We start from the raw sequence: 27,887 nt of genomic DNA, 5'->3' as shown, positions 1-27,887 counted from the left end.
GCATTTATTTAAGGCATTTATTTAAGATAGATGATTACAGCTTATAACACATGATGCCGTAACATTACGTTCACTATATGTTATGGTGATGAACTTCCTCATGGGATGACAGTGGCCTGGATGGCCTCAGACTCGATGCCACACTCGTCAGTGCCTCGCCTGACCCTGAAGAAGCCGTCCTCGCCCCAGTCAGCGCCCCACGAGTTCTTCACCGCCCAGAACTTCTCCCCCGTGGTCTCCTCCACCCCGTAGCCCACCAGCAGCACCTCGTGGTTAGTGTCCTGGCAACACCCAGAGAACGTGGGTAAATATTGTAGGGATGAAAGTGGGTTTCAGTGCCTGTTTCGTCTTGGATTCAAGTGATAGGAAATCCCCAGTAAATGTTATTGACAAACTACGTAAGCCATACAGGTAGTTAGGCATATATGTGCGTAAAACTTATGCTTTGTGGGATTATAAACTGGTCTAAACCAACTGAAATTGGTATTGCAAGGTTGGAAAAATAAGAACGTTTTATAAAATTCCATAATTTTTTCTCTAAAAATGGTGAAAATACAATTTAGATTGTTTTTTTTTCCAAATAATGGTTCTAAAATAACTATTTAATAATTCAATTATCACATGAGAGATATAATTCGAGTTTTTATAGATAATTTCTTTAATACTGCATCATGAGGCTCTCATATAGTTATATTATAATTGCATAAATAATTTGTGAAAAATAATTGCATAACTAAGGAAATCAGTTGACGGAGTTGAAATATGTACATTCTCACCAAGATGTACTCACCTAGATGTGCTCACCAAAATATGAGCACACCAGATGTACTCATTTAGATGTACTCACCAAGATGTACTCACCTAGATGTAGTCACCAAGATGTACTCACCTAGATGTACTCACCAAGATGTTCTCACCAAGATGTACTCACCAAGATGTACTCACCAAGATGTACTCACCAAGATGGTGTCTGTCTCCGTCTACCTGTGTGCTTGTGTCTGTCTCTATCTGTATCTCTCTGTCTATCCGTCCGTAACTCTCTCTCTCTCAAGATCTTTGAGTCTCCAGATCAAATATGTCATTTGCTTTAAAAAATGTTTCAAGGTGCCTTGACAAAACGACAGAAACCAATATTTTCTGCCTTAATTGCAGACAAAATTTTTTGCAAATGAACCCGCTAAACGAAGCCAAATACTAAATATTTACGCCTGTAGGTACTATAATTTGAAGAAAATTTACTTTAAGAAAATACAATGACGCTGAGCTGCCATACCTGCAGGGGGTTGAAACCGTTGGACAAGCCGGTGTGATGGTAGATGCCTCCGCTGTAGCTCACGAAGTCGTCGTAGACCATGAAGGCCAAATTAAAGGGTCCGCCATCAACGAGAGCCTCCAACATCGCCTCCTCGTTGCAACCTCCGAAGAAGTCGCCCACATAGTGGTACTCGCTGACGTAGGTACGCGGGCAGCTCTTGTTGGTGTTACACGGGTCATCCTGCAATATTTAGTCTTATATATATATATATATATATATATATATATATATATATATATATATATATATATATATATATATATATATATATATATATATATATATATATATATATATATATATATATATATATATATATATAAAAGTTTGTGAGGGTACCACCTCTGGTGCCAATGTGGGGACCCATAGCCTCGGAGAAGAAAATAAAAAGTATTCAGAGGAGACCTTATATATATATATATATATATATATATATATATATATATATATATATATATATATATATATATATATATATATATATATATATATATATATATATATATATATATATTAGTATATTTTGGTAGCAATCTTTCTTGCAAACATATAATGTTGAATATGACCGAAAGGGTAAGATTAATGATTCTAACACGAATCTTCTCAATATGTCTTGTTTTTCTTCACTGTCAAGGAAAGTTGAAAAATTAACTCTCAAAGGTTCCCTTTTACACTCCATTATAATCTGACGCTTGGGGATGCATTTCGCAAGGTACACCTTACATTTTCAAAGACAATTTTACCGTGTTTAACAGCGAATTATATACTCTTTGGATGAGGTGGTGGATGAATGTCATAACATGGGGGTATTAAATGGGTATTAAATGTCTCAATGAATAAATGGATCAGGGGTATTAATTGGGTATTCAATGTATCAACAGGGCAGCTTATGTTCCTTAAGTAGGGTAATTGGATGCAGTCTCTGCGTTGGCTCCGGGTCTTGAAGTGAGTACACTATAATTATGTGTTAGCTGGTTGTTGATTGCTGGTCTGAACTTCTTATTATGTCGCGCCTCGCTGATGTCCAGTCTTCTGCTGTCTTTATATCTGTCGATTATTTCAGTGTTGTTTGTCAAGATGTCTCTGGTGGTGATCTGGTTGTGTGTGGAGATTAATGTTGATAGACTAATTACGCTTGTTCCTAATAATTTGTGTTGTGTTGTATTACATTACAATAATTGAGTATCAGCTGTTTTCAATTATCAAGTTTCACCTATTTAAAGCAATGCCAGTTATATTTTTGATTCCATTAAGGAAGGTAAGTGTTTTTTTCGTAGAGCTGCAGTCCATTTCATGGTAAGTTTGTTACCTGAAATGGTTAGTTACCATGAAATTCCTCACCTATATACCTCACCACTTTATACTTAAGTGTTGCCCACCTGAGCAGTGTAGGGGTTGCACTCCTCGGCGACCACTCCCTGGTCTTGGGAGTATCTGCCTGCAATAAGGTAGCCAAAGCCTCCGTCACAGCCTTGAGACAGCAGAGAGCACGACACCACGTCCTGAAGAACGACACCCAACTAAATTCTTTGTTTGGGAAATGTTAAAATAAAAAAAGAAGATTTTACTGGGTTTTGATTAAATATAATCATTTTTGCACAACTGTGGTGAAACCCTTTTTGACAAAGAAGAAGTAAAGCAAAGTAACAATGCAATAAAATCACAGGAGAGCAATCTGCTCCCATATCTTCACATATGAGTTATTAACAACAATGTAGCTCCCACACCATGAACCTGTGTAGCCTAGAGTAACAGAGAGTGGGAATTCTACTGGACATATTCAATATATATTAGTATAAATTTACTAACGCTATACCAGAAATAATACTTAATAAACTATAAAATATTAAGGTCATGTCAAAACATAATAAAGGCAGAGTAATCCTAGGGCCCGATTCACGAAGCAGTTACGCAAGTACTTACGAACGTGTACATCTTTCCTCAATCTTTAACGGCTTTGGTTACTTTTATTAAACAGTTTACAAACATGAAAACTTGCCAATTAACTGTTGTTATTGTTATAAACAGCCTCCTGGTGCTTCGGAACTCATTAACTGTTTAATAATTGTAAACAAAGCCGCCAAAGATTGAGAAAAGATGAACAGGTTCGTAAGTGTTTGCGTAACTGCTTCGTGAATCTAGCCCCTAGTCAGTAATAATAGCACACAAGCCACGCTGGGAAAATATAACTACAGACGAGTCGTGTGAGCTGCACAATTGTTGTTGTTGCTTTAGATTCAGTTACTCCGAACAAAAGTTCCAAGTAGCACGGGCTATGGTGAGCCCGTGAGCTGTACACTATGTCATAGCACTGAAGTACGTTTATAGCTTATAAAAAATATTAGATCAAGAAATATGAATGTAAAAAATAAAAATTGATGCTCGCTCAGCTATTAATGGATGTCGATTTCAAATGACCATTATTAACACACTAATATTACATATAAATATATATACATCTGTCTTTCTGTCAATCCATCGATTTATCATCTATCCATATATTCATCCATCTATATGTCCATCTATGCATTAATCTATCCATCTGTCCATCAATCTATACATCCATCTTTCCACATATATATATCTATCCATCCATCTATTCATCTATCTTTCTATCCATCCATCTCTGCATCCATCTATCCATTCATTTATACATCCATCTATCCATTCATTTATATATCCATCTATCCATTCATTTATACATCCATCTATCCATTCATTTATACATCCATCCATCCTTTATTCTGTCCATCTATTCATCCATCTGAGAAAATCCGTAGGATCTATGAGGGGGATTCAAACCCACTCACTTGGTTCTCCCAAGCAGGTTCAAATCCTACCCTTGGATCCAACAAATTTCCTCACTGATACATCATATTAATGTTATTTAATTGGGCTTCTATCCACCGATCTATCCGTCCATCTACCGATCTATTCATCTACATATCTATCCATCCACATATCAATCCCTCAATCCATCTGTCTACCTGTTCATCTATCTATCTATCCATCTATCGATCTATTCATCCATTTATCTATTCATCCATGTAGCTATCCCTCAATCCATCCATCTATATATCTACCCTTCTGTCTACCCATCTATCTATCCATCCATCTATCCAAACATCTGTCCCTCCAATTACTCGTCTATATATCTGTATCTCTCTTTTCATCTCTATCTTTATACGAAACGAAAATTTTAAATTTGTTTATTTTCAAATTAAATAGTTATCCTATTAGTTTGCAACTTTGAGACGTTAGTGAAGTGCGGCGATGAGAAGAAAAAGCAGTTTTGAAGTTGTGTATTTATGGTAGTATGGCTAAAGTTTGAAAATTTGAAAATTTATTTTGGTTTTCCTGAAATCAGTCAAAAATGTTGTATATTACTGTAAACAATTTAGTTTGGTGGGTGTTGATTTACATGTTTTATTGGACTACAACCAAAATACTGATTTCCTGAATATTCTGTCGTTTCCCCAGCACCAGTTAATTATAAGAAAAATCATTGATTTGAAATTTTTGTTTTCAAAATATATACAGGGTTAACCGGCAGCCAGTGCCAAAAATCATCGTGGGGATCTGAATGTGACTCTGGCACGCTGTTCCCTTTAGCATTTTGGTGACCCCCGACCAGCCTATGTTTATCCCGTACCCCAGACCATTCCCTCTGCTAATTTGGGTGAGCCTACCGCAAGGGACAGAGACAAACATATAGGCAAACCACCTTTCTTATAGTATAGATATATCATTACCACTCCACCATAAAAGTGTCACAGAGCATTAACAATAATATACATGCAAGACACACCACTCACTTTTAGTTGGTCCATAATTAATACTTTTGATATATCACACATGCCTACTTAGTCTCAGAGTCTATCAGGACTCTTCCTGCCACTAGAATCAGTGGCAGGAAGATTGTCACTGGATTGTCACAGACAATCACTAGTCCGCACCACTACACAACATGCTATTATAAATGGAATTAATCTCGTGTAAAATGTACGTATTACAGTTGATTACTTGCACTTTATGAGTAATTCCTCATGATAATTAATAGTGGACGTTCTATTCTACTGTGACTATCTTGACCTGTCAGGATAAGGATTGACGATGCAATTCGACTTCCATAACAGTGACTAGGATTAGCAGTAAGTATTCATCTACCATATAACAATAAGTGTAATCACTTAACCACTTTGGCTGGACGGTAGAGCGACGGATTCACATCATACAGGTCAGCGTTCAATCCCAGACCATCCAAGTGGTTGGGCACCATTCCTTCCCTTCGTCCCATCCCAAATCCTTATCCCGATCCCTTCCAAATTCTATATAGTCGTAATGGCTTGGTGTTTTCTCCTGATAATTCCCTCCCCTTCCTCAATGTTCTCCCAATAGCTGGATGTCTGGCGTGGACACAAGCAGTAACATAAATTACGTATTGGTGAACCTAGGATAACTATGACTAGTAATTCCTTTACGCTCGGCACATCACACTTGCCACTTGCTTTCAGCCTTGCAGTTTTTCTTATTGCTGAAAAGTATTTAAAAAAGTAGGTCTTCCGATATTGCTGTCATAAATTAGATCATCTCTGTTCCATCTATTAAACTGCCCGGCATATGACACTTCAAATGTGGTTAAAGACTCGTTGACCATAGTGCATCAGAGGGCAAGTATTTCCACGACAGTCATCCAAGTGATGACTTACGACCCAATTACAGGAGGGGCTCGTTGATGCATTATCTCACAGGTCGCCTCCCAGTGACTACATCAGGTCACATCACTTGTAGAGAGTTGACAAGGGAAAAACAACATTTTGTTTGCACAAAATTACAAAAAATCAGATATCCAAACCAAACAAATATTAATTGGCTGTCCCTCGTGTTAGCTGTTGATGAGTGTATCTCAAAGAGGTCTGAGTAATGCAAGACTGGAATGTAATATCATGTTCTATATCCTGATAATACAGCACATGCACCGGTTTGGTTTATTTATGAATCTTCTTCAGGGACCCTATATGTGATTGACCATACTCATCTCTCTCACCATACTCATCTCTCGGGTCATGATGCATCATCTTCGTAATCCCTCAAATTATTGTCTTTTACCTGAATGGTCAACATCTTCGGTGATGGTGATAGTCCGCGCCTATCTGGCCACTTGCTATATTGCCCCATATGAGGGGCCAACTATCGTGAAATCCCTTCCTTGCGAGGGGGGATTACCTTACTGACCATCGTCTGAAAGGTCAGTTGCGTTATAGCCTCCTTCAAGCAAGGTCGTTTACCTTTGTATCTCTTCACCCGCGTGGCTTCTCACCTTGCTGCCCCTGACTTTTGTTGCTAATTGTCTTGTAGTCTCATAGTGTGATTCACACTGGTAGTCCCTCGCCTTCGTCGTCTCTCAATTCGTGATCTTTCTCATTCGATGTGAATAGTATTTTATTTAATGCAATCGCCTGGTACCCTAATTTGTACTGTCATGCCTCTGGTCAGTCTCCTTGGTCACGCCTCACCTGAAGATCTTGTGGCCCGTCACCTGTACAGACTCTCACCCTTCCCTTCCCTATATGATTACTTACACAAGTATGCGCTCCCCTGCGTGTACCTTAATGTTGTTGGTCCCCCACACGCCTCGTCTCTTATAGGTACCCCAGTATATGACAGTATATGAGAAGATTTTCATCATGGCGGCTTCTTATATGACACTCCGCTCCCAGAAGTATCACGTCGTTAACTCCATTGCTGCCTTTTGTCTGGTTGATTTCAATCCAAGGCAGAGTTACTTAGACTGAGTTAACAAGACTTAACTTTCACGCCTGTTACTTAATAAGTAGACCCGAACTTGATGGGTCTCTTACTTGAGTAATTGCCAACCACGACCACCTCACAGCGAAAGGGATCCAAACCCATAGAGCTTGTTACTAGAGACCAGTGACCGGTTGAGTCGTTTATCCTAATGACTCCTTACCCGGCCAGGCTTTTACTCCAACGAGCGAGCCTACAAGAAAGTAACCACTCACCTGGGTGGAGAAGACATCCTGACGCTGGTTACGGGTGGCGATCCTGACCCTGGCTTCCAGCATACCCAAGGAGGCGAAGGCAAAGCAGGAGCCGCAGGACTCTTGATCTCTCACATCAGACACGTAGTTAACGCCATCCACGTCCCGCCAGTCGAAGTTCTCAGGTAGAAAGGCAGCGCGGGCCTTCTGCTCAGGGGTGGCCGGCGCCGGCTTGGGCGATGCGTGGCGGGGCGCTCCCGTGGCGCCGGCGCGCTTCTGCATCTCTCCCACTGTATATCTACGTAGTTATTTATATTTAGTAAAAATATTAATATTCAATATTTCTGGGCATTCCATATTCCGGTTACAATCCCAGTGAAATTTTAATTTAAGTGAACTAGGTATCTTATACATCTTGAAATTCAATATCTTTAAGTTTACTCTTATATTTTTTATACCTTTTAAGACTATGTTTAACAAGTTTTTTGCTTGCAGAATTTTAATAACTTACAAATATTGACAAAACTTAGCATCCACTAAGAACTGACATTTAATAAAATGTCTGAAAACACATATTGGTGTATGGAACGAATTTGATCTGACCTAGAAATATCACCTCTGGAATTTAAGACGTCTGTCAGTCAAGTCAGTTTTAGTCTCACCTCTCGTGCTTGGGGTAGGCTTTGGCCCGCCAGGAGCTCTGAGAGGTGTTGATATCCTCTATCATCTTATGGTCATTCTTGAAGAGTTGTGTCGAAGACACCTTCATCAGATTTTTGGACGTGCGGGGAGTTGTCTTCATCAACAGTGACAAGAAAAATAAATATATCAACCATATATATATATATATCTATATATATATATATATATATATATATATATATATATATATATATATATATATATATATATGTATATATATATATATATATATATATATGTATATATATATATATATATATATATATATATATATATATATATATATATATATATATATATATATATATTAGTATATTTTGGTAGCAGTCTTTCCTGTAGACATATATTATTAAATATGACCGAATTAATCTTACTTTTTCGGTCATATTTAATAATATATATATATATATATATATATATATATATATATATATATATATATATATATATATATATATATATATGTATATATATATATATATATATATATATATATATATATATATATATATATATATATATATATATATAAATGGAAGGGAGTACCACCTCTAGCTGGAAGAAGGGGGACCCATAGCCTCGGAGGAAACCACGCATAACGCATTAGAGGGAATGTTTAGATCCCCTCCAATACAGTTTCTGTGTGCTTTTCTCCTACCACCCCCTTCCTTTTTTATTTTTTGTACTTTATTATGCATTTGATGGTTACAAGATATACATGGGTTGATACAAAAATAATAATGCAAAAAGGTGCTTAAAGGTTATGGATCTCTTGAAAAACACAAAAATATATTGAACAAAAAACAAAATATATTGAGCAATCTGTATATATATATATATATATATATATATATATATGTATATATATGCCTATACTTGCATAAACCACAAGTGAAGATAAACAATCTTTGGACAACACCCACCAGTGGGACTCGAACCCAGAAAGCACAACTACCTTCCAGTAGCTGGCATAACTAGTATGCTTTAACCCACTACGCCATCAGACCTTACAAAAGAAGTAGATAGTTCGAGATATATATCTCAAACATCTCTACCTCCCGAAGGCACCAGATGAGTGAGGGGTCAGTCTGCATTTTTCGTCAAGCCACTGTCAATGTGAGAGAACTCGTGTCCAGCTTATAAGCCTATACTTGCATAAACCACAAGTGAAGATAAACAATCTTTGGACAACACCCACCAGTGGGACTCGAACCCAGAAAGCACAACTACCTTCCAGTAGCTGGCATAACTAGTATGCTTTAACCCACTACGCCATCAGACCTTACAAAAGAAGTAGATAGTTCGAGATATATATCTCAAACATCTCTACCTCCCGAAGGCACCAGATGAGTGAGGGGTCAGTCTGCATTTTTCGTCAAGCCACTGTCAATGTGAGAGAACTCGTGTCCAGCTTATAAGCCTATACTTGCATAAACCACAAGTGAAGATAAACAATCTTTGGACAACACCCACCAGTGGGACTCGAACCCAGAAAGCACAACTACCTTCCAGTAGCTGGCATAACTAGTATGCTTTAACCCACTACGCCATCAGACCTTACAAAAGAAGTAGATAGTTCGAGATATATATCTCAAACATCTCTACCTCCCGAAGGCACCAGATGAGTGAGGGGTCAGTCTGCATTTTTCGTCAAGCCACTGTCAATGTGAGAGAACTCGTGTCCAGCTTATAAGCCTATACTTGCATAAACCACAAGTGAAGATAAACAATCTTTGGACAACACCCACCAGTGGGACTCGAACCCAGAAAGCACAACTACCTTCCAGTAGCTGGCATAACTAGTATGCTTTAACCCACTACGCCATCAGACCTTACAAAAGAAGTAGATAGTTCGAGATATATATCTCAAACATCTCTACCTCCCGAAGGCACCAGATGAGTGAGGGGTCAGTCTGCATTTTTCGTCAAGCCACTGTCAATGTGAGAGAACTCGTGTCCAGCTTATAAGCCTATACTTGCATAAACCACAAGTGAAGATAAACAATCTTTGGACAACACCCACCAGTGGGACTCGAACCCAGAAAGCACAACTACCTTCCAGTAGCTGGCATAACTAGTATGCTTTAACCCACTACGCCATCAGACCTTACAAAAGAAGTAGTTATGTAGCAGTAGAAGTAGCTACCTCACTCATCTGGTGCCTTCGGGAGGTAGAGATGTTTGAGATATATATCTCGAACTATCTACTTCTTTTGTAAGGTCTGATGGCGTAGTGGGTTAAAGCATACTAGTTATGCCAGCTACTGGAAGGTAGTTGTGCTTTCTGGGTTCGAGTCCCACTGGTGGGTGTTGTCCAAAGATTGTTTATCTTCACTTGTGGTTTATGCAAGTATAGGCTTATAAGCTGGACACGAGTTCTCTCACATTGACAGTGGCTTGACGAAAAATGCAGACTGACCCCTCACTCATCTGGTGCCTTCGGGAGGTAGAGATGTTTGAGATATATATCTCGAACTATCTACTTCTTTTGTAAGGTCTGATGGCGTAGTGGGTTAAAGCATACTAGTTATGCCAGCTACTGGAAGGTAGTTGTGCTTTCTGGGTTCGAGTCCCACTGGTGGGTGTTGTCCAAAGATTGTTTATCTTCACTTGTGGTTTATGCAAGTATAGGCTTATAAGCTGGACACGAGTTCTCTCACATTGACAGTGGCTTGACGAAAAATGCAGACTGACCCCTCACTCATCTGGTGCCTTCGGGAGGTAGAGATGTTTGAGATATATATCTCGAACTATCTACTTCTTTTGTAAGGTCTGATGGCGTAGTGGGTTAAAGCATACTAGTTATGCCAGCTACTGGAAGGTAGTTGTGCTTTCTGGGTTCGAGTCCCACTGGTGGGTGTTGTCCAAAGATTGTTTATCTTCACTTGTGGTTTATGCAAGTATAGGCTTATAAGCTGGACACGAGTTCTCTCACATTGACAGTGGCTTGACGAAAAATGCAGACTGACCCCTCACTCATCTGGTGCCTTCGGGAGGTAGAGATGTTTGAGATATATATCTCGAACTATCTACTTCTTTTGTAAGGTCTGATGGCGTAGTGGGTTAAAGCATACTAGTTATGCCAGCTACTGGAAGGTAGTTGTGCTTTCTGGGTTCGAGTCCCACTGGTGGGTGTTGTCCAAAGATTGTTTATCTTCACTTGTGGTTTATGCAAGTATAGGCTTATAAGCTGGACACGAGTTCTCTCACATTGACAGTGGCTTGACGAAAAATGCAGACTGACCCCTCACTCATCTGGTGCCTTCGGGAGGTAGAGATGTTTGAGATATATATCTCGAACTATCTACTTCTTTTGTAAGGTCTGATGGCGTAGTGGGTTAAAGCATACTAGTTATGCCAGCTACTGGAAGGTAGTTGTGCTTTCTGGGTTCGAGTCCCACTGGTGGGTGTTGTCCAAAGATTGTTTATCTTCACTTGTGGTTTATGCAAGTATAGGCTTATAAGCTGGACACGAGTTCTCTCACATTGACAGTGGCTTGACGAAAAATGCAGACTGACCCCTCACTCATCTGGTGCCTTCGGGAGGTAGAGATGTTTGAGATATATATCTCGAACTATCTACTTCTTTTGTAAGGTCTGATGGCGTAGTGGGTTAAAGCATACTAGTTATGCCAGCTACTGGAAGGTAGTTGTGCTTTCTGGGTTCGAGTCCCACTGGTGGGTGTTGTCCAAAGATTATGTATATATATATATATATATATATATATATATATATATATATATATATATATATATATATATATATATATATATATATATATAAAGCACCAGAAAGAAAAATAATTAAAATTTGGGTTGAGATCAATATTCCTCATTTGCATACATGAGGCTGAGGTGTGGCGCTAGATTTTCCCTAAAAACAAATGCAAATATGTATGATTGTGTGTAAATATATAGGATGGCAGAATTATTTTTTAGATCTGGAAAATGTCTTACACAAAGTGTTGTGTGAAATATATTGAGCACAGTGTATATAAAATATATTGAGCATAGTGTATGTAAAATATATTGAGCAATCTGTGTGTGAAATATATTGAGCACTGTGTATGTGAAATTTATTGAGCACTTTGTGTGAGAAATATATTAAGCACTATTTGTGTGAAATATATTGAGCACAGTGTGTGTGAAATATATTGAGCAACGTGTGGGCTTAAACATATTGAGCACCATGTATTTGAAATATATTGAGCGCTGTGAAATATATCGAGCACTGTATGTGTGAAATATATTGAGCACCGTGTCTGTGAAATATATTGAGCACTGTGAAATATATCGAGCACTGTATGTGTGAAATATATTTAGCTTTATATGTGTGAAATATATTGAGCAGTGTGTGTTTGAAATATATTGAGAACTGTGTGTGTGTGAAATATATTGATATATAGAGTGAGCACCATGTGTGAGAAATATATTTAGCACTGTGTATGTGAAATATATTAAACACCGTGTGTGAGAAATATATTGAGCCCTGTGTGTGTGAAATATATTTAGTACTGTGTGCGTGAAATATAATGACCACTATGTATGAAAAAGGCTATGAGGACGAAACGTAAGGAAATAATTCGAAGTTAGGAAGATTAAAATGTAAATGTCAATGAATAAATATAAGTATGAGAGAAATATTATTAATAAAGATAAGTGTAAGAACATTAAGACTAATAAAGATAATAATGGGAGAATAATAACTATAAAAAGAGAAAAGAAGAGTATCAACTAAGATAAGTATTGGAAAATAATGACTTATAAAGTACACAAGAATAACTAATCAAAACTAATTATTAAGGAATAATAAATATAAAATATTAGTATGAGGGAATAATAACAAATAAAAATAAATATGGAAGATAAGACGCTAATAAATAAAGTATTAAAATATAGTTATCAATAATAAATAACTTTACAATAAGTGGAGAGTTTTAAAAAATATTGATTAGTTGAACCAATATATATATATATATATATATATATATATATATATATATATATATATATATATATATATATATATATATATATATATATATATATATATATATATATATATATATATATTATTATTAAATATGACCGAAAAAGTAAGATTAATAATTCTAACACGAATTTTCTCAATCTTTCGTACATTACGCTTCACTGTTGGAGGTAAATCAAAAATCACTTCTCCAAAATTCATTTTTATTTCTAGTCTGACGCGACACGGGCGCGTTTCGTAAAACTTATTACATTTTCAAAGACTTCACAAATACACAACTGATTAGAACTTGCGTTTCCCTGATTTTATATCTACATTTGAGTGAGGTGGGAAGGGTGATGTGGCATTACATTTGAGTGAGGTGGGAAGGGTGATGTGGCATTAACACAAGACAGAACACTAGGGGATATTAATAGGGTTTCCAATGGTTTCATCGAAGACATCATAAGAAGGAAAGTGAAAAGCCATGCAACCTCCGAAGAGACAACTAACACAACACCTATACCCCCTATTAGACTATTTTACAGGAACTTCTTTTCCACAGCTCATAAAACAGAGGAAAGGGTCCTGAAAGATATTGTTAATAGAAACGTTATCCCTACAGACAAAAATCAGAGGATACAACTGACGATTTACTATAAAACCAGAAAAACGGCCAGCCTACTCATGAGAAACTCTCCAGACACAAAACAGAACGCTTTAAAAGAGACTAACGTCGTCTATGCCTTCAAATGCCCACTTGGGGACTGTAAGCTCCAAAAAACCCAGTATATAGGCAAGACAACAACATCTCTTTCTAGGCGTTTAACGATGCATAAACAACAGGGCTCCATTAAGGAACATATAATCTCTTCCCATAACCAAACCATCGCCAGAGAAATCCTAGTAAACAACACAGAAATCATCGATAGATACAGCGATAGCAGGCGGCTTGACGTTTGCGAGGCACTACACATCAAGAAGTCAACACCAGCAATCAACAGCCAATTATTGCACAACTATATTCTACCCACCTCAAGACTCCGCTCCAATATAGAAGCATCAAGAAATATGGACCAATAGGCTTTCTACAAACACTTCTATTCAATACCCATTGTTTCTGTTCTGTCTTGTGTTGATACTTTTAATACCCTATTAATATCCCCTAGTGTTCTGTCTTGTGTTAATGCCACATCACCCTTCCCACCTCACTCAAATGTAATGCCACATCACCCTTCCCACCTCACTCAAATGTAGATATAAAATCAGGGAAACGCAAGTTCTAATCAGTTGTGTATTTGTGAAGTCTTTGAAAATGTAATAAGTTTTACGAAACGCGCCCGTGTCGCGTCAGACTAGAAATAAAAATGAATTTTGGAGAAGTGATTTTTGATTTACCTCCAACAGTGAAGCGTAATGTACGAAAGATTGAGAAAATTCGTGTTAGAATTATTAATCTTACTTTTTCGGTCATATTTAATAATATATGTCTACAGGAAAGACTGCTACCAAAATATACTAATATATATATATATATATATATATATATAAATATATATATATATATATATATATATATATATATATATATATATTTATATATATATTTATATATATATATATATATATATATATATATATATATATATATATATATATTTATATATATATTTATATATATATATATATATATATTTATATATATATATATATATATATATATATATATATATTTATATATATATATATATATATATATATATATATATATATATATATATATATATATATATATATATATATAAACAATCTTTGGACAACACCCACCAGTGGGACTCGAACCCAGAAAGCACAACTACCTTCCAGTAGCTGGCATAACTAGTATGCTTTAACCCACTACGCCATCAGACCTTACAAAAGAAGTAGATAGTTCGAGATATATATATCTCAAACATCTCTACCTCCCGAAGGCACCAGATGAGTGAGGGGTCAGTCTGCATTTTTCGTCAAGCCACTGTCAATGTGAGAGAACTCGTGTCCAGCTTATAAGCCTATACTTGCATAAACCACAAGTGAAGATAAACAATCTTTGGACAACACCCACCAGTGGGACTCGAACCCAGAAAGCACAACTACCTTCCAGTAGCTGGCATAACTAGTATGCTTTAACCCACTACGCCATCAGACCTTACAAAAGAAGTAGATAGTTCGAGATATATATATCTCAAACATCTCTACCTCCCGAAGGCACCAGATGAGTGAGGGGTCAGTCTGCATTTTTCGTCAAGCCACTGTCAATTTGAGAGAACTCGTGTCCAGCTTATAAGCCTATACTTGCATAAACCACAAGTGAAGATAAACAATCTTTGGACAACACCCACCAGTGGGACTCGAACCCAGAAAGCACAACTACCTTCCAGTAGCTGGCATAACTAGTATGCTTTAACCCACTACGCCATCAGACCTTACAAAAGAAGTAGATAGTTCGAGATATATATATCTCAAACATCTCTACCTCCCGAAGGCACCAGATGAGTGAGGGGTCAGTCTGCATTTTTCGTCAAGCCACTGTCAATGTGAGAGAACTCGTGTCCAGCTTATAAGCCTATACTTGCATAAACCACAAGTGAAGATAAACAATCTTTGGACAACACCCACCAGTGGGACTCGAACCCAGAAAGCACAACTACCTTCCAGTAGCTGGCATAACTAGTATGCTTTAACCCACTACGCCATCAGACCTTACAAAAGAAGTAGATAGTTCGAGATATATATATCTCAAACATCTCTACCTCCCGAAGGCACCAGATGAGTGAGGGGTCAGTCTGCATTTTTCGTCAAGCCACTGTCAATGTGAGAGAACTCGTGTCCAGCTTATAAGCCTATACTTGCATAAACCACAAGTGAAGATAAACAATCTTTGGACAACACCCACCAGTGGGACTCGAACCCAGAAAGCACAACTACCTTCCAGTAGCTGGCATAACTAGTATGCTTTAACCCACTACGCCATCAGACCTTACAAAAGAAGTAGATAGTTCGAGATATATATATCTCAAACATCTCTACCTCCCGAAGGCACCAGATGAGTGAGGGGTCAGTCTGCATTTTTCGTCAAGCCACTGTCAATGTGAGAGAACTCGTGTCCAGCTTATAAGCCTATACTTGCATAAACCACAAGTGAAGATAAACAATCTTTGGACAACACCCACCAGTGGGACTCGAACCCAGAAAGCACAACTACCTTCCAGTAGCTGGCATAACTAGTATGCTTTAACCCACTACGCCATCAGACCTTACAAAAGAAGTAGATAGTTCGAGATATATATATCTCAAACATCTCTACCTCCCGAAGGCACCAGATGAGTGAGGGGTCAGTCTGCATTTTTCGTCAAGCCACTGTCAATGTGAGAGAACTCGTGTCCAGCTTATAAGCCTATACTTGCATAAACCACAAGTGAAGATAAACAATCTTTGGACAACACCCACCAGTGGGACTCGAACCCAGAAAGCACAACTACCTTCCAGTAGCTGGCATAACTAGTATGCTTTAACCCACTACGCCATCAGACCTTACAAAAGAAGTAGATAGTTCGAGATATATATATCTCAAACATCTCTACCTCCCGAAGGCACCAGATGAGTGAGGGGTCAGTCTGCATTTTTCGTCAAGCCACTGTCAATGTGAGAGAACTCGTGTCCAGCTTATAAGCCTATACTTGCATAAACCACAAGTGAAGATAAACAATCTTTGGACAACACCCACCAGTGGGACTCGAACCCAGAAAGCACAACTACCTTCCAGTAGCTGGCATAACTAGTATGCTTTAACCCACTACGCCATCAGACCTTACAAAAGAAGTAGATAGTTCGAGATATATATATCTCAAACATCTCTACCTCCCGAAGGCACCAGATGAGTGAGGGGTCAGTCTGCATTTTTCGTCAAGCCACTGTCAATGTGAGAGAACTCGTGTCATATATATATATATATATATATATATGAACATATATATATATATATATATATATATATATATATATATATATAAGACAATAACAGACTTGGTACATGTGAGAGGAGAGCCAGACAGAATAACAGGAGGTATATCCATGGAACAATCAACAGCCTCAGTATAACAGAATAACGGGAGGTATGTTCAGGGAACAATCAATAAAAAGCAAACGACGGCTACTTCAAGGTAACGAAGAAGAAATAATGAAATTCATTTGAAATCTGTATGAATTTGGGTGTGAATAATTACAGTTATTATTATTCTGTTCCTTATTCTCATATCAGATATAGACAAAAATACACGTCACAGCTTCGTGTCATCCTTCGCAGATGACACAAAAATCAGCATGAAAATTACCTCTGCTGAAGACATTGAAAAATTACAAGCAGATGTCAACAAAGTTTTCGATTGGGCAGCAGAAAATAACATGATGTTTAACAGTGATAAATTTCAGGTACTCAGGTACGGCAAAAATGAGAATCTGAAACATAATTCAGGGTACAAAACACAATCGAATCTTCCCATAATAGAAAAACAGCATGTCAAGGATTTGGGAATAATGAAGTCTGACGATATAACGTTTAGGGAGCATAACCAAGCAAATATGCTTCAGCCAGAAAAATGATAGGATGGATTACGAGAACTTTCAAATCCAGGGATCCCATTACTCTGGTTGTACTCTTCAAGTCACTTGTGTTGTTCCGTCTCGAGTACTGCTCAGTACTCATTTCTTCCTTCAGAGCAGGAGAGATTGCTGAAATAGAGGGAATACAGAGAACATATACGGCACGCATAGACGAGATAAAACACCTAAATTATTGGGATCGTCTCAAAGCTCTCCAAATGTACTCTCTAGAAAGGAGACGAGAGAGATACCAAATAATATACACATGGAAAATACTGGAGGGCCAGGTCCCAAATCTACACAGAAATTCCGGATCAGCTGGGCTGTGGTGGGTATGTGGGCCTGCGGGCCGCTCCAAGCAACAGCCTGGTGGACCAAACTCTCACAAGTCGAGCCTGGCCTCTGGCCGGGCTTGGGGAGTAGAAGAACTCCCAGAACCCCATCAACCAGGTATCAAGCAGTTATGAGCTGAAATGACTGTAACTGTTACCAGAGGAATTGACGCAGTCAGAGTTACAAGCAACCAGCTGGTGCAATGACTCCGGCAGGGTGAGGCCGACACCTCATGGTGTGAGGGGGTAAACAATTATTAATTGGCAATACAATGGAGGGCAATAATTGGGGGCAATAATTGGGTCACAAACGCCCTGGGCCGCTGAGAGTAACGTTCCACATGACCACTGTGGGATCCGTGGCAGGCGAATAACAGACATGGTTGATGATAAGATAAGATATCGAGAACTTGAGACTAGTGATGAGTGCGTAACAATTGATATTCGTAATACTTAGCAGTTCTTGCAAGTGTCGAGAATCACAAGTTCGAGAAAAGACTTTGTATATAAATGTTTGGTTTTTATGTTTTCTGAAAGAGCAATTACAAGGGGGAAACATTTAATAAATAGTCTACTGTTAGCTTCGTCTACAATCTACAACATAACCTCGTGCTCTCTGTAACCAGTTCTTATATATATACATCGGGAGTATGGAAGTTTTGTCAGCACTGCTCTGAAGGCAAAGATGTGTTTTTTCAGAAGGGGAAAGGAAATCACGGGGAGAAAGTGCTAAACCAGTATGACTGCATAGCAAATGAAAGGGATATGAAAACATAATAGGAGTTGGAATAATGGGAAGTTACTACCCAAGTTGTTCTCAGATTGACGAACAAAGTCTATTGCAAACAAATAGAGTGTATCTGCAGAGTAGGAGGCGTTAAAACTAGAATACTGCCAGACGGATGACTTATTAAAGTATCATAAGCTCCTGGCTCGTTTTAAGAGTAGTGCGTAAATTAGCTAACTAAAAGACAGCCAGAAGGTTGCATCACATACAATATTATTTTGTAAGAGATTGGTGGTGGTTGAGTTGTTGCCAAAAAAGAGCCGTTACAGTATGAAATTTGAGTTTCTCTTGACAGTGTAGGAACTTGTTTTCATGTGCCGTTGTGACCACAGTCTGCAGAGGACGGTTCTTGAGGGCTGGTGGGAATTTCACCTAAAGTTACGTCTTCCTCACTGTTAATGCAATGGCCACCATTCTTATTTCATTACTGTAATATTAATGTGCTCAGGAAATATCGCATGTTATTGTATTTCTGGGAGTAAAGCCAAAGAGTTCTCATATTCTGGGGGTTAAGGAGGTATTCCAAGTATTACCTCCTTCAGAGGTGCAGACCTATCTAGAATACTGTGTAAGTCTTACACCTGTCCAAGTGGAGTGCATAACGTAGATGTAGGTAGGTTGTACAAGATTTGTTGTAATGAGAAGGAGTCTGCGGTGAAATAAAATAATAAAAGGTATGAGTGTTATCCTGTGCCCAGTGTGGGGTGAGGTAATCATACCTCTGAACGGGTTAATTTTGGCAGCAACTTTCCTAGGGGCGCGACGCTCCCTTCATACCGACTGGGGGCTTGCTAGATCATAACATTACTATGTTAGCCCAGTAGCACTGTAGACTAATGACAATTATGTAAATAAGTAGCCACTAAAAGAGAACAGGGACCCCATATCAAGCACTAGAATAGGGTACGCATTACAGGGGACGAAGTGAAGGAACGGCGTCCATCCACTTGGACCATCGGGGATCGAACGCAGACTTGCAAGAAAGAAGGCAAGACGCTCTACCGACCAAAGTTCAGATATATAGTTAAGTGGAGTGCAATCTCTACTTTTTATGATGAAGTTTATATATTAAATATTTCCAAAGGTTAAAAAAATAAATATAATGAATGAAAATGAATGTCAGTAAGGTTGAAACAACTTTCAGGGCTATTTGAAGGATTATTAAATAAATATAAATAATATACCTGGTTAACTTTGTTGGCTGTAAAGCAGGACCAGTTCCTGACCGTCTTGTCTCTTGACCAACCGTTCAAGGTGCGGTCACAGTAGGACACCGAGGAGCTGAAGTCACCTTCGTAGTAGGAGAAGGCGAAGTATGAGCGCTCGTTGATGTTCACCTCATCAGTGGAAAAAGTACAAGTTTAGTGAGATGTAACATACAATTTTATATGCTAGCCATATATAATGTTATATCAGGAGTTTAAGTCATATATAGAATAAAGGCTGGTCATAGGACAAACGTAGGCAGGTCTGGGTGGGCCTAAGTTAAAAATTTAAGAAAAATTATTAATTGTTCATCCCTCACTCAATTCTCACGAATTTAATTCTCATCAAGTGAATTAAATGTTGTGAAATACTCGTTGCGATGTCCAAAGACATTTTTTGTCATATAAAAGATGATTTCTTTAAACACACAAATTAGTTACACTTTTCCATAATATTATATTTTATGAAGGAGAAAAGGGCTAATTGGGGTGGGGAAGCAACCCGTCCTCTTAAAAATAACGTCGCTTTTCACTTGTATGCGCGCTATGGCCAAATTTGGACGTAATTTGAAATGAAATCGACTCACAAAAGTGACGTATTGTCCCGTTTTCTGTTTGAGTCGTCCGGCTTACTCGGTAAGGTTAGGAGAGGAAACTTTCAATTAACGTTTTTCATAACGTTTTGAAACTTTATGAGAATTTCCTGCCCACCTAACCTATCAGAGGACCCTTAACTTACTGTTGTTGAAAAAAAAATCCCAAATTCATTTTCATTTATTTTTCATTTTCAAATTACGTCCACTTTCGGCTATACGGGCAAACGGCCAAAAGCGACGTTATTTTTAAGAGGACAGGTTGATTTGGTTCGGGGTCACTCTCCCGCACCCCGACACACCCACACACACACATTGTGTGTGTGTGGCCGTGGTTGAATGGACAACGCTTATGACTCGTAATTCCAGGGTCCAGGTTCGATCCCAGCCACCGGCGGAAACAGATGGGCAGAGTTTCTTTCACCCTGATGCCCCTGTTACCTTGCAGTAAATAGGTACCTGGGAGTTAAACAGCAATTATGGCCTGCTTCCTTTGGGGGGGTGCGTGTGTGTGAAAAAAATATAGTAGTTAGTAACAGTTGATTGATACTTGTGAGACGGGCCGAAAGAGCAGAGATCAACCCCAGCAAGCACAACTAGGTGATTTCAACTAGGTGAATACACTCACACATACACACACACACACACACACACACACACACACACACACACACACACACACACGCAAGCATAAGACTAAATTGAAGAAGGTTCAAAGGTTTGCCACTAGACCAGTACCCAAACTGAGGGGTATGACCTACGAGGAGAGACTACGGGAATTAAACCTCACATAGCTGGAAGACAGAAGAGTTAGTGGGGACATGATCACCACGTACAAGATTCTCAAAGGAACTGATAGGGTAGATAAAGACATTATTTAAGACAAGGGGCATATGCACTAGAGGACACAGGCGGAAATTGAGTGCCAAAATGAACCATAGAGACATTAGAAAGAATTTGTTTAGGGTCAGAGTAGTTGACAAATGGAATGCTTTAGGAAGTGATGTGGTGGAGGCAGACTCCATACATAGTTCCAGCTGTAGATATGATATAACGCAACAGGCTCAGGAACCTATACAGCAGTTGATCAACCTGTCCTCTTAAAAAGAACGTCGCTTTTGGCCGTTTGCCCGTATGGCCGAATATGGACGTAATTTGAAAATGAAAAAAAAAATTAAATAAATTTGGGATTTTTTTCTTCAACAACAGTAAGTTAAGGGTCCTCTGATAGGTTAGGTGGGCAGGAAATTCTCATAAAGTTTCAAAACGTTATGAAAAACGTTAATGGAAAGTTTCCTCTTCTAAGCTTGCTGAGTAAGCGGGACAACTCAAACAGAAAACGGAACAGTACGTCACTTTTGTGAGTCGATTTCATTTCAAATTACGTCCAAATTTGGCCATAGCGCGCATACCAGCCAAAAGTGACGTTATTTTTAAGATGACGGGTTGAGTTGATTGACAGTTGAGATGCGGGACCAAAGAGATAGAGCCATTGGAACAAAAAAGAATGGCAAGCACAACTAGGTGTGTACACACACACACACACACACATATTGTTCATTCATTGTTGCTTCGAAGTTCTATTTTGTAAAGTTTCATAATGCTGTAAACTTCGTAAGCTCACCTCGAAGCCCTGGTTGTAGATCATAGTCCAGGTTCCCTCGTTGCCATACTCATCAGCAGCAGTGTTGGGGAAGCTGAGGGTGAAGGTCTTGGTGTGGACGATGGGGCCCAGCTCGTCACAGTTGATGGTGTTGTCGCCCGTCCGCTCCGTCTCCGAGAAGGTCCAGGTGCCCCTGATGTCCTCGTAGAGGCAGTTGGCCGGCGTGTCCGCTAGGGCCGCAGCCACACAACACAACACAACTACACCTGCTGCCTGAAAATACGTAAATTCTGAATAAAGTTAAATTTTATATAAATGCTTTGTTAATGAGCTAACTGAAGACCAAGAACACGATACTCTGCGCGGTCCTAACATGTTCAAAGCATCGATGAAACATCTGCGGCCTATGTTCACCAGTATAGTGGCAGCATGCAGGTGTAATAACCTTCCATTAATGAAACCGTTGGTCGAGTGGACACAGTACTGCGCTTCTGCCCTGGCGGCCTGGGCTAGCTCCCTTGAGGGGTCATTTGAGTTTACTGTTGAAACAACTGTAGCTTGGGGACCATTCAGTCTTTACTCACACATGCGAGTATTCGATAGATTCTCTGGATAGCAGAAGATTGACTGATTAAACTGATTGAAGGTTAGTCAATCTTCGGCTGTCCAGAGAATCTATCGAAAATGAAGCTGCATCAGTTTCGATAGATTCTACCCACTACCCACACACTAGGTGGGGTATCCTGGCTGTGCCCTGGTAGACTGGGTAACTGGGTTGACCCCAAAAGTTGTGCCACTTAAGTGCTGGAAGTCCTGGTCGACCAGGTGACTAGGTCGCTCTAAGCGAGTGTGTCATTATTTACCACCTGTGACTGTATGTGTGACGAGTCAGTATGATCTCTAAGTATGAACTGGGTGCGTATGAATGACATTTCAGTATTTATTATGTGTGAGAATATGCATCAGGTGTCAGCATTTATTACCTGTCAGTATTCACTAACAGGTGAACACTGTCACCTGTCAGAAGAGTACTGTCAATACTGACAATACATACTGCCAATACTGACAGGAGACCTATTCATCTAGCTCTCCTTCCATGAACCCGTCTATCTATTCATGCAATATCTTTCTATCCACCAGTCTACTCATATATCTATCCTTCCATCCATCTATCTATCCATTTCTCTACTTTCTCACTTATTAAAACAACAAACCGACTAATGCGTGGGTGGAGTAAACAAGGAATAGTTATCCCTCCACTCACAGAAAAAAATGGGGTTTGAGAAACCGTTGAAATTGTGGGAGGATCGTTGGTTTTATGCGAATAAGGGAAAATTATGTAAAACAGGTAATATCTGTTATTTTTCCCAAAATCGGTGAATTGAGGTGCGTACTATTATATTTTATTATATTATATCCAACGTACAATCGAAAATTCCGGGTTCGAATTCCGGACAGAACAAAAATGGGTGAATCCCGGGCGGGACAAAAATAATTTAAAACTTATTTTCAATTATTTTCATTTTCAAATTACGTCCATTTTCGGCAATACGGCTAAATTCAGACGTAATTTGTAAGAGGACAGGTTGATGCATGTGCCCACAGAGCCAGATTTCCACTTAGGAGGGAAGGTAGTTGTTTTAGGTTTAGTTAGAGTATTTGAAGTACTCTTTCTTTTGTTATTATGGATATTTTCTGAAGGTTTAGTAGGTAGTTTACAATCCTTATTTGAACGCTGTCTTTCCACAACAGAGCGTAAACCTTGAGTAATCTCCAGAAATGTCAGGGTGTTTTTGTTATAAAGGGAGAACAACCTGTCCATTATTTCACTAGGCAGTTTGACTGGATGACAACTTTAGTCATCCAATCAGCACTGGTTATATCAACCTTAAGGCTGAGCACTTTAAGTAATGACTCAAGCTCCAATCTGAATGCTTGGAGTGAGTCAGTGTTTGAATTAGTTGAGGGTAAGTCACAATTTACGGACTAAGTGTGTAACAGCTCTCTCTCTTTGTTAGCATAATTATCCTTAAGGAGCTGAGCTGCGAGATCATAGCCGTCACTGTTTAGGGTTATATTTGTTACCATCTTTTCAGCTTCACTTTTAAGTTGATCCTGAAGGTATGTGAATTTGAGGGTTTTAGGAATTGTGGGTTTTGAATCCACAGAGTTGATTCCAGAAGTTGTCCCAACTTTCATCCTCTGATCCAGAGAATGTGGGTAAACTGATTGCAGGCAGTTTAACTTCAGGTTGAGTAGTAGTTACACTTCAGGTTTACCTTCATCAACTAATTTGATGAAAGGATCCAACTTGGCCTGAGTATCGCCCTCATATTGATCCAGATCAGCCATTATATCATATAATTCATCTGTAGTTAAGTTGGTGTTGGAAAGTTCTGACAAATACTTTTCTATCTGGCGTTTAACTTGCTCAAACTTACTAGTTCCTACTTGAAAGTAGGTTTCCAGTTGAACATGATCAACTGGAGAGTGTTGTGACATATCATTGCATTTATTGATCTGTCTTGTTAAGACAGATTAATTGACACTTAACTCATTCCACGGTTCACTTCAGTTTTGTTTCTGGATCAGCCATGCTGGCTGTTTGATTAGACTTTGTAGGGCCCATAATATAGTTATTAATGTAGCTAAGATACTTGATCATAAATCCTGAGCAAGTACTAATGATAGTAGCCTAGGGTCAGATTATCTACCACTAGGCTATTATCCTACCTCCGTGGAGGTTGGCAAATAAAATAGTAAAATGCATAATTAATTAATTGAATCTGCACAATTAATTAATGGTTGCTAGGTTGTTCACTATTCATAACAACACTAGGGTAAGGTAATATATCCTACCCTAATGGGGGGTTGGTAGTTATATATAAGGACTAGGTTGATCAATATTTAGTTCAATACTAGTCACTAATAATATCCTACCCTAATGCTGATTGGCAACTAGCTACTAGAATATATTGTGCAGTAGAGACAAAGATGCAATATATGTTAATTGTGTTTTTAGTTTATATGTTAAATAATTCTCTACTCAGATAAATTATATATACAATTGGTGTTGGTAACCTCTATTAACCTCTGGTGTTATATAATAGTATTAATTATTTTATTAGTGACCGTTCGAAAAATTATTCACCACAAACTAGTGGATAAACTCCGTGGAAATGTAGCCAAAATTTAGTTGGATTTCATTTACGCGTTAACAGTACGCGGATATTATACGCCACAAATTTAGTGGTTTAAAACTCTACGAAAATGCAGCGGTAAATTTTGGTGATATTCTACTCGCCTTATTATTTTATCGCCGTATTTCAGTTCCTTATTTCACCTATATTGAAGTTTAGAACAATAATGATGCTAGATATTTATTTAATTTTAGTGGCACTGCTGTGCACTGATATACTGAGATTTAATGAGGCTAGGCTACTTGCTAATTTTAGCAGTCTACTTTGACCGGCTATGTATTTGTTTGATTATTTATTGTACTGATTGTTAATTGATGGACCAAGAAAATAATGTAGACTTATAGGATCATTAAGGGATCCATCTGGTTCGAAGGACCATAACATATGTGGAGAAATCTATTGGTGATTGATTTGATTATAAATTCAAGAGATTGTATTTAATTGTATTTATTACTTATTTATTACTTGTGAGTGGACTGTATAATTTGTATAATTTATTATCACCAGTATACTTCCCTTCACATATTTGGGGGGGGATGGGGGTCATAATTCAGTTATAACACTGTAATGAAACAGTTGATATAAATTTATGTACTAAACTGTAATTAAATAGTTAGTAGTACGCTACAAATGTGTTAGTTATAGGTTAAAGTGGTCTCAGCTGATTCGGTAGTGTTGGCTGGTCACCCTACATCAGATACCCTCGGACATGTGTATTAATGGCATCCTCGTGGTTCTGGGATGTACCAGCTCAATTGATGTTTCGTGCAGTCACAGTTTACCTGCTAATAAGTTACACCATAAAAACTGATGATAACGTGTAAAGCACAGGTGTTGCACATGAAATTTAGGTAATTATTAATGAATAAACCTTACCCTTTCGGGGTAGTGTTTTCCTGCATCGTAACAATTTAATCCTAGATACATATTATTTGCCAAAAATTATGGACTATTAGAAAAAAATAACTCTGCACTTTCCTTAGTTTTGTCAACAAATAGTGACTAATGTAGTCATGCTGCTTTCTGGGACTTGCTGGAGTAATTTTCTCCATTGTGGGAGGCGCGCTCTTTCACAGCTTAAGTTTCACCAACAGCAACAATGGCTTCGCTCCTCCTCCTGCCTCGGCGTCATATTCAACTCGTTTTCATTGAGATTCGGAAGGGGAAATGGGCTCGTTGTCAAATCTTTATTGACTATATAGTTAAATTAGTAGATTTCTTTTATTTTGGTTTCAGTCCAGAGATTGATGATTTTAGTGTAACATTAACTAAGTAGATTATGTGACAAAATGATGACGACGCGGGGAAATTAACCACATTTTCTGGAGTAAAGTCATCATTTTCTATCTCTTTCATGACTAACTAATGTGTTTATTATTTATTCTGGAAATACACAAAACTAGCGGCAATTTATTACTACACGTTGCATTAACAATTTATGGGTGATGTGGGAATTTTTTCTCACAGCCACCATGTTTCTTGGAGACGGAGTGTGACCTACCAGCATGGTACTTGGTGACGGAGTGTGACCTACCAGCATGGTACTTGGTGACGGAGTGTGACCTACCAGCATGGTACTTGGTGACGGAGTGTGACCTACCAGCATGGTACTTGGTGACGGAGTGTGACCTACCAGCATGGTACTTGGTGACGGAGTGTGACCTACCAGCATGGTACTTGGTGACGGAGTGTGATCTACCAGCATGGTACTTGGTGACGGAGTGTGACCTACCAGCATGGTACTTGGTGACGGAGTGTGACCTACCAGCATGGTACTTGGTGACGGAGTGTGACCTACCAGCATGGTACTTGGTGACGGAGTGTGACCTACCAGCATGGTACTTGGTGACGGAGTGTGATCTACCAGCATGGTACTTGGTGACGGAGTGTGACCTACCAGCATGGTACTTGGTGACGGAGTGTGACCTACCAGCATGGTACTTGGTGACGGAGTGTGACCTACCAGCATGGTACTTGGTGACGGAGTGTGACCTACCAGCATGGTACTTGGTGACGGAGTGTGACCTACCAGCATGGTACTTGGTGACGGAGTGTGACCTACCAGCATGGTACTTGGTGACGGAGTGTGACCTACCAGCATGGTACTTGGTGACGGAGTGTGACCTACCAGCATGGTACTTGGTGACGGAGTGTGATCTACCAGCATGGTACTTGGTGACGGAGTGTGACCTACCAGCATGGTACTTGGTGACGGAGTGTGACCTACCAGCATGGTACTTGGTGACGGAGTGTGACCTACCAGCATGGTACTTGGTGACGGAGTGTGACCTACCAGCATGGTACTTGGTGACGGAGTGTGACCTACCAGCATGGTACTTGGTGACGGAGTGTGACCTACCAGCATGGTACTTGGTGACGGAGTGTGACCTACCAGCATGGTTCGTGGAGACGGAGTAACCTACTAGCACAGATCTCGGAGACTGATAGAGATCTACTGTAGTGATGGAGCTTCTATATATCATCTGACGGCTGCTATATTCTCATCACAAGCACACATATTGGCGCTCCCAGGCTAGG

The 27,887-nt window shown here is 38.9% G+C and overlaps 1 protein-coding gene across 3 annotated transcripts; it reads right to left on the bottom strand.

Annotated features, from left to right (window-relative positions):
* Window positions 1–27,887, bottom strand: LOC123749605 (dipeptidyl peptidase 1). Of its 3 annotated transcripts, none has more exons than XM_045731720.2 (8): window positions 27,742–27,887; window positions 22,171–22,422; window positions 19,933–20,085; window positions 7,980–8,113; window positions 7,339–7,615; window positions 2,695–2,817; window positions 1,274–1,495; window positions 1–281 (listed from the first exon to the last, which is right to left on the bottom strand). In XM_045731720.2, the coding sequence occupies exons 1-8, from the start codon at window positions 27,745–27,747 to the stop codon at window positions 99–101; spliced, it is 1,350 nt and encodes a 449-aa protein (XP_045587676.2). In that variant the 5' UTR covers window positions 27,748–27,887; the 3' UTR covers window positions 1–98. The 3 variants fall into 3 exon arrangements, with proteins under 3 accessions (XP_045587676.2, XP_045587674.2, XP_069189059.1); XM_045731718.2 differs by having other exon boundaries at window positions 27,709–27,762; XM_069332958.1 differs by lacking the exon at window positions 27,742–27,887 and adding an exon at window positions 26,851–26,957.

This window comes from Procambarus clarkii, chromosome 4 (assembly GCF_040958095.1).
Source record: "Procambarus clarkii isolate CNS0578487 chromosome 4, FALCON_Pclarkii_2.0, whole genome shotgun sequence".
In the NCBI taxonomy this organism is placed as follows: Eukaryota; Metazoa; Arthropoda; class Malacostraca; order Decapoda; family Cambaridae; genus Procambarus; species Procambarus clarkii.
This window is presented reverse-complemented; position numbering and strand designations above follow the sequence as displayed.

Coding starts and splice junctions, on each gene's coding strand:
- LOC123749605 (XM_069332958.1), bottom strand. CDS start 26,955: ATGCTGGTAGGTCACACTCCGTCACCAAGTACCATGCTGGTAGGTCAC. Junction 20,086..22,170: donor TCTACAACCAGGGCTTCGAG/GTGAGCTTACGA, acceptor TCCACTGATGAG/GTGAACATCAACGAGCGCTC. Junction 282..1,273: donor ACGGTTTCAACCCCCTGCAG/GTATGGCAGCTC, acceptor GGGTGTTGCCAG/GACACTAACCACGAGGTGCT.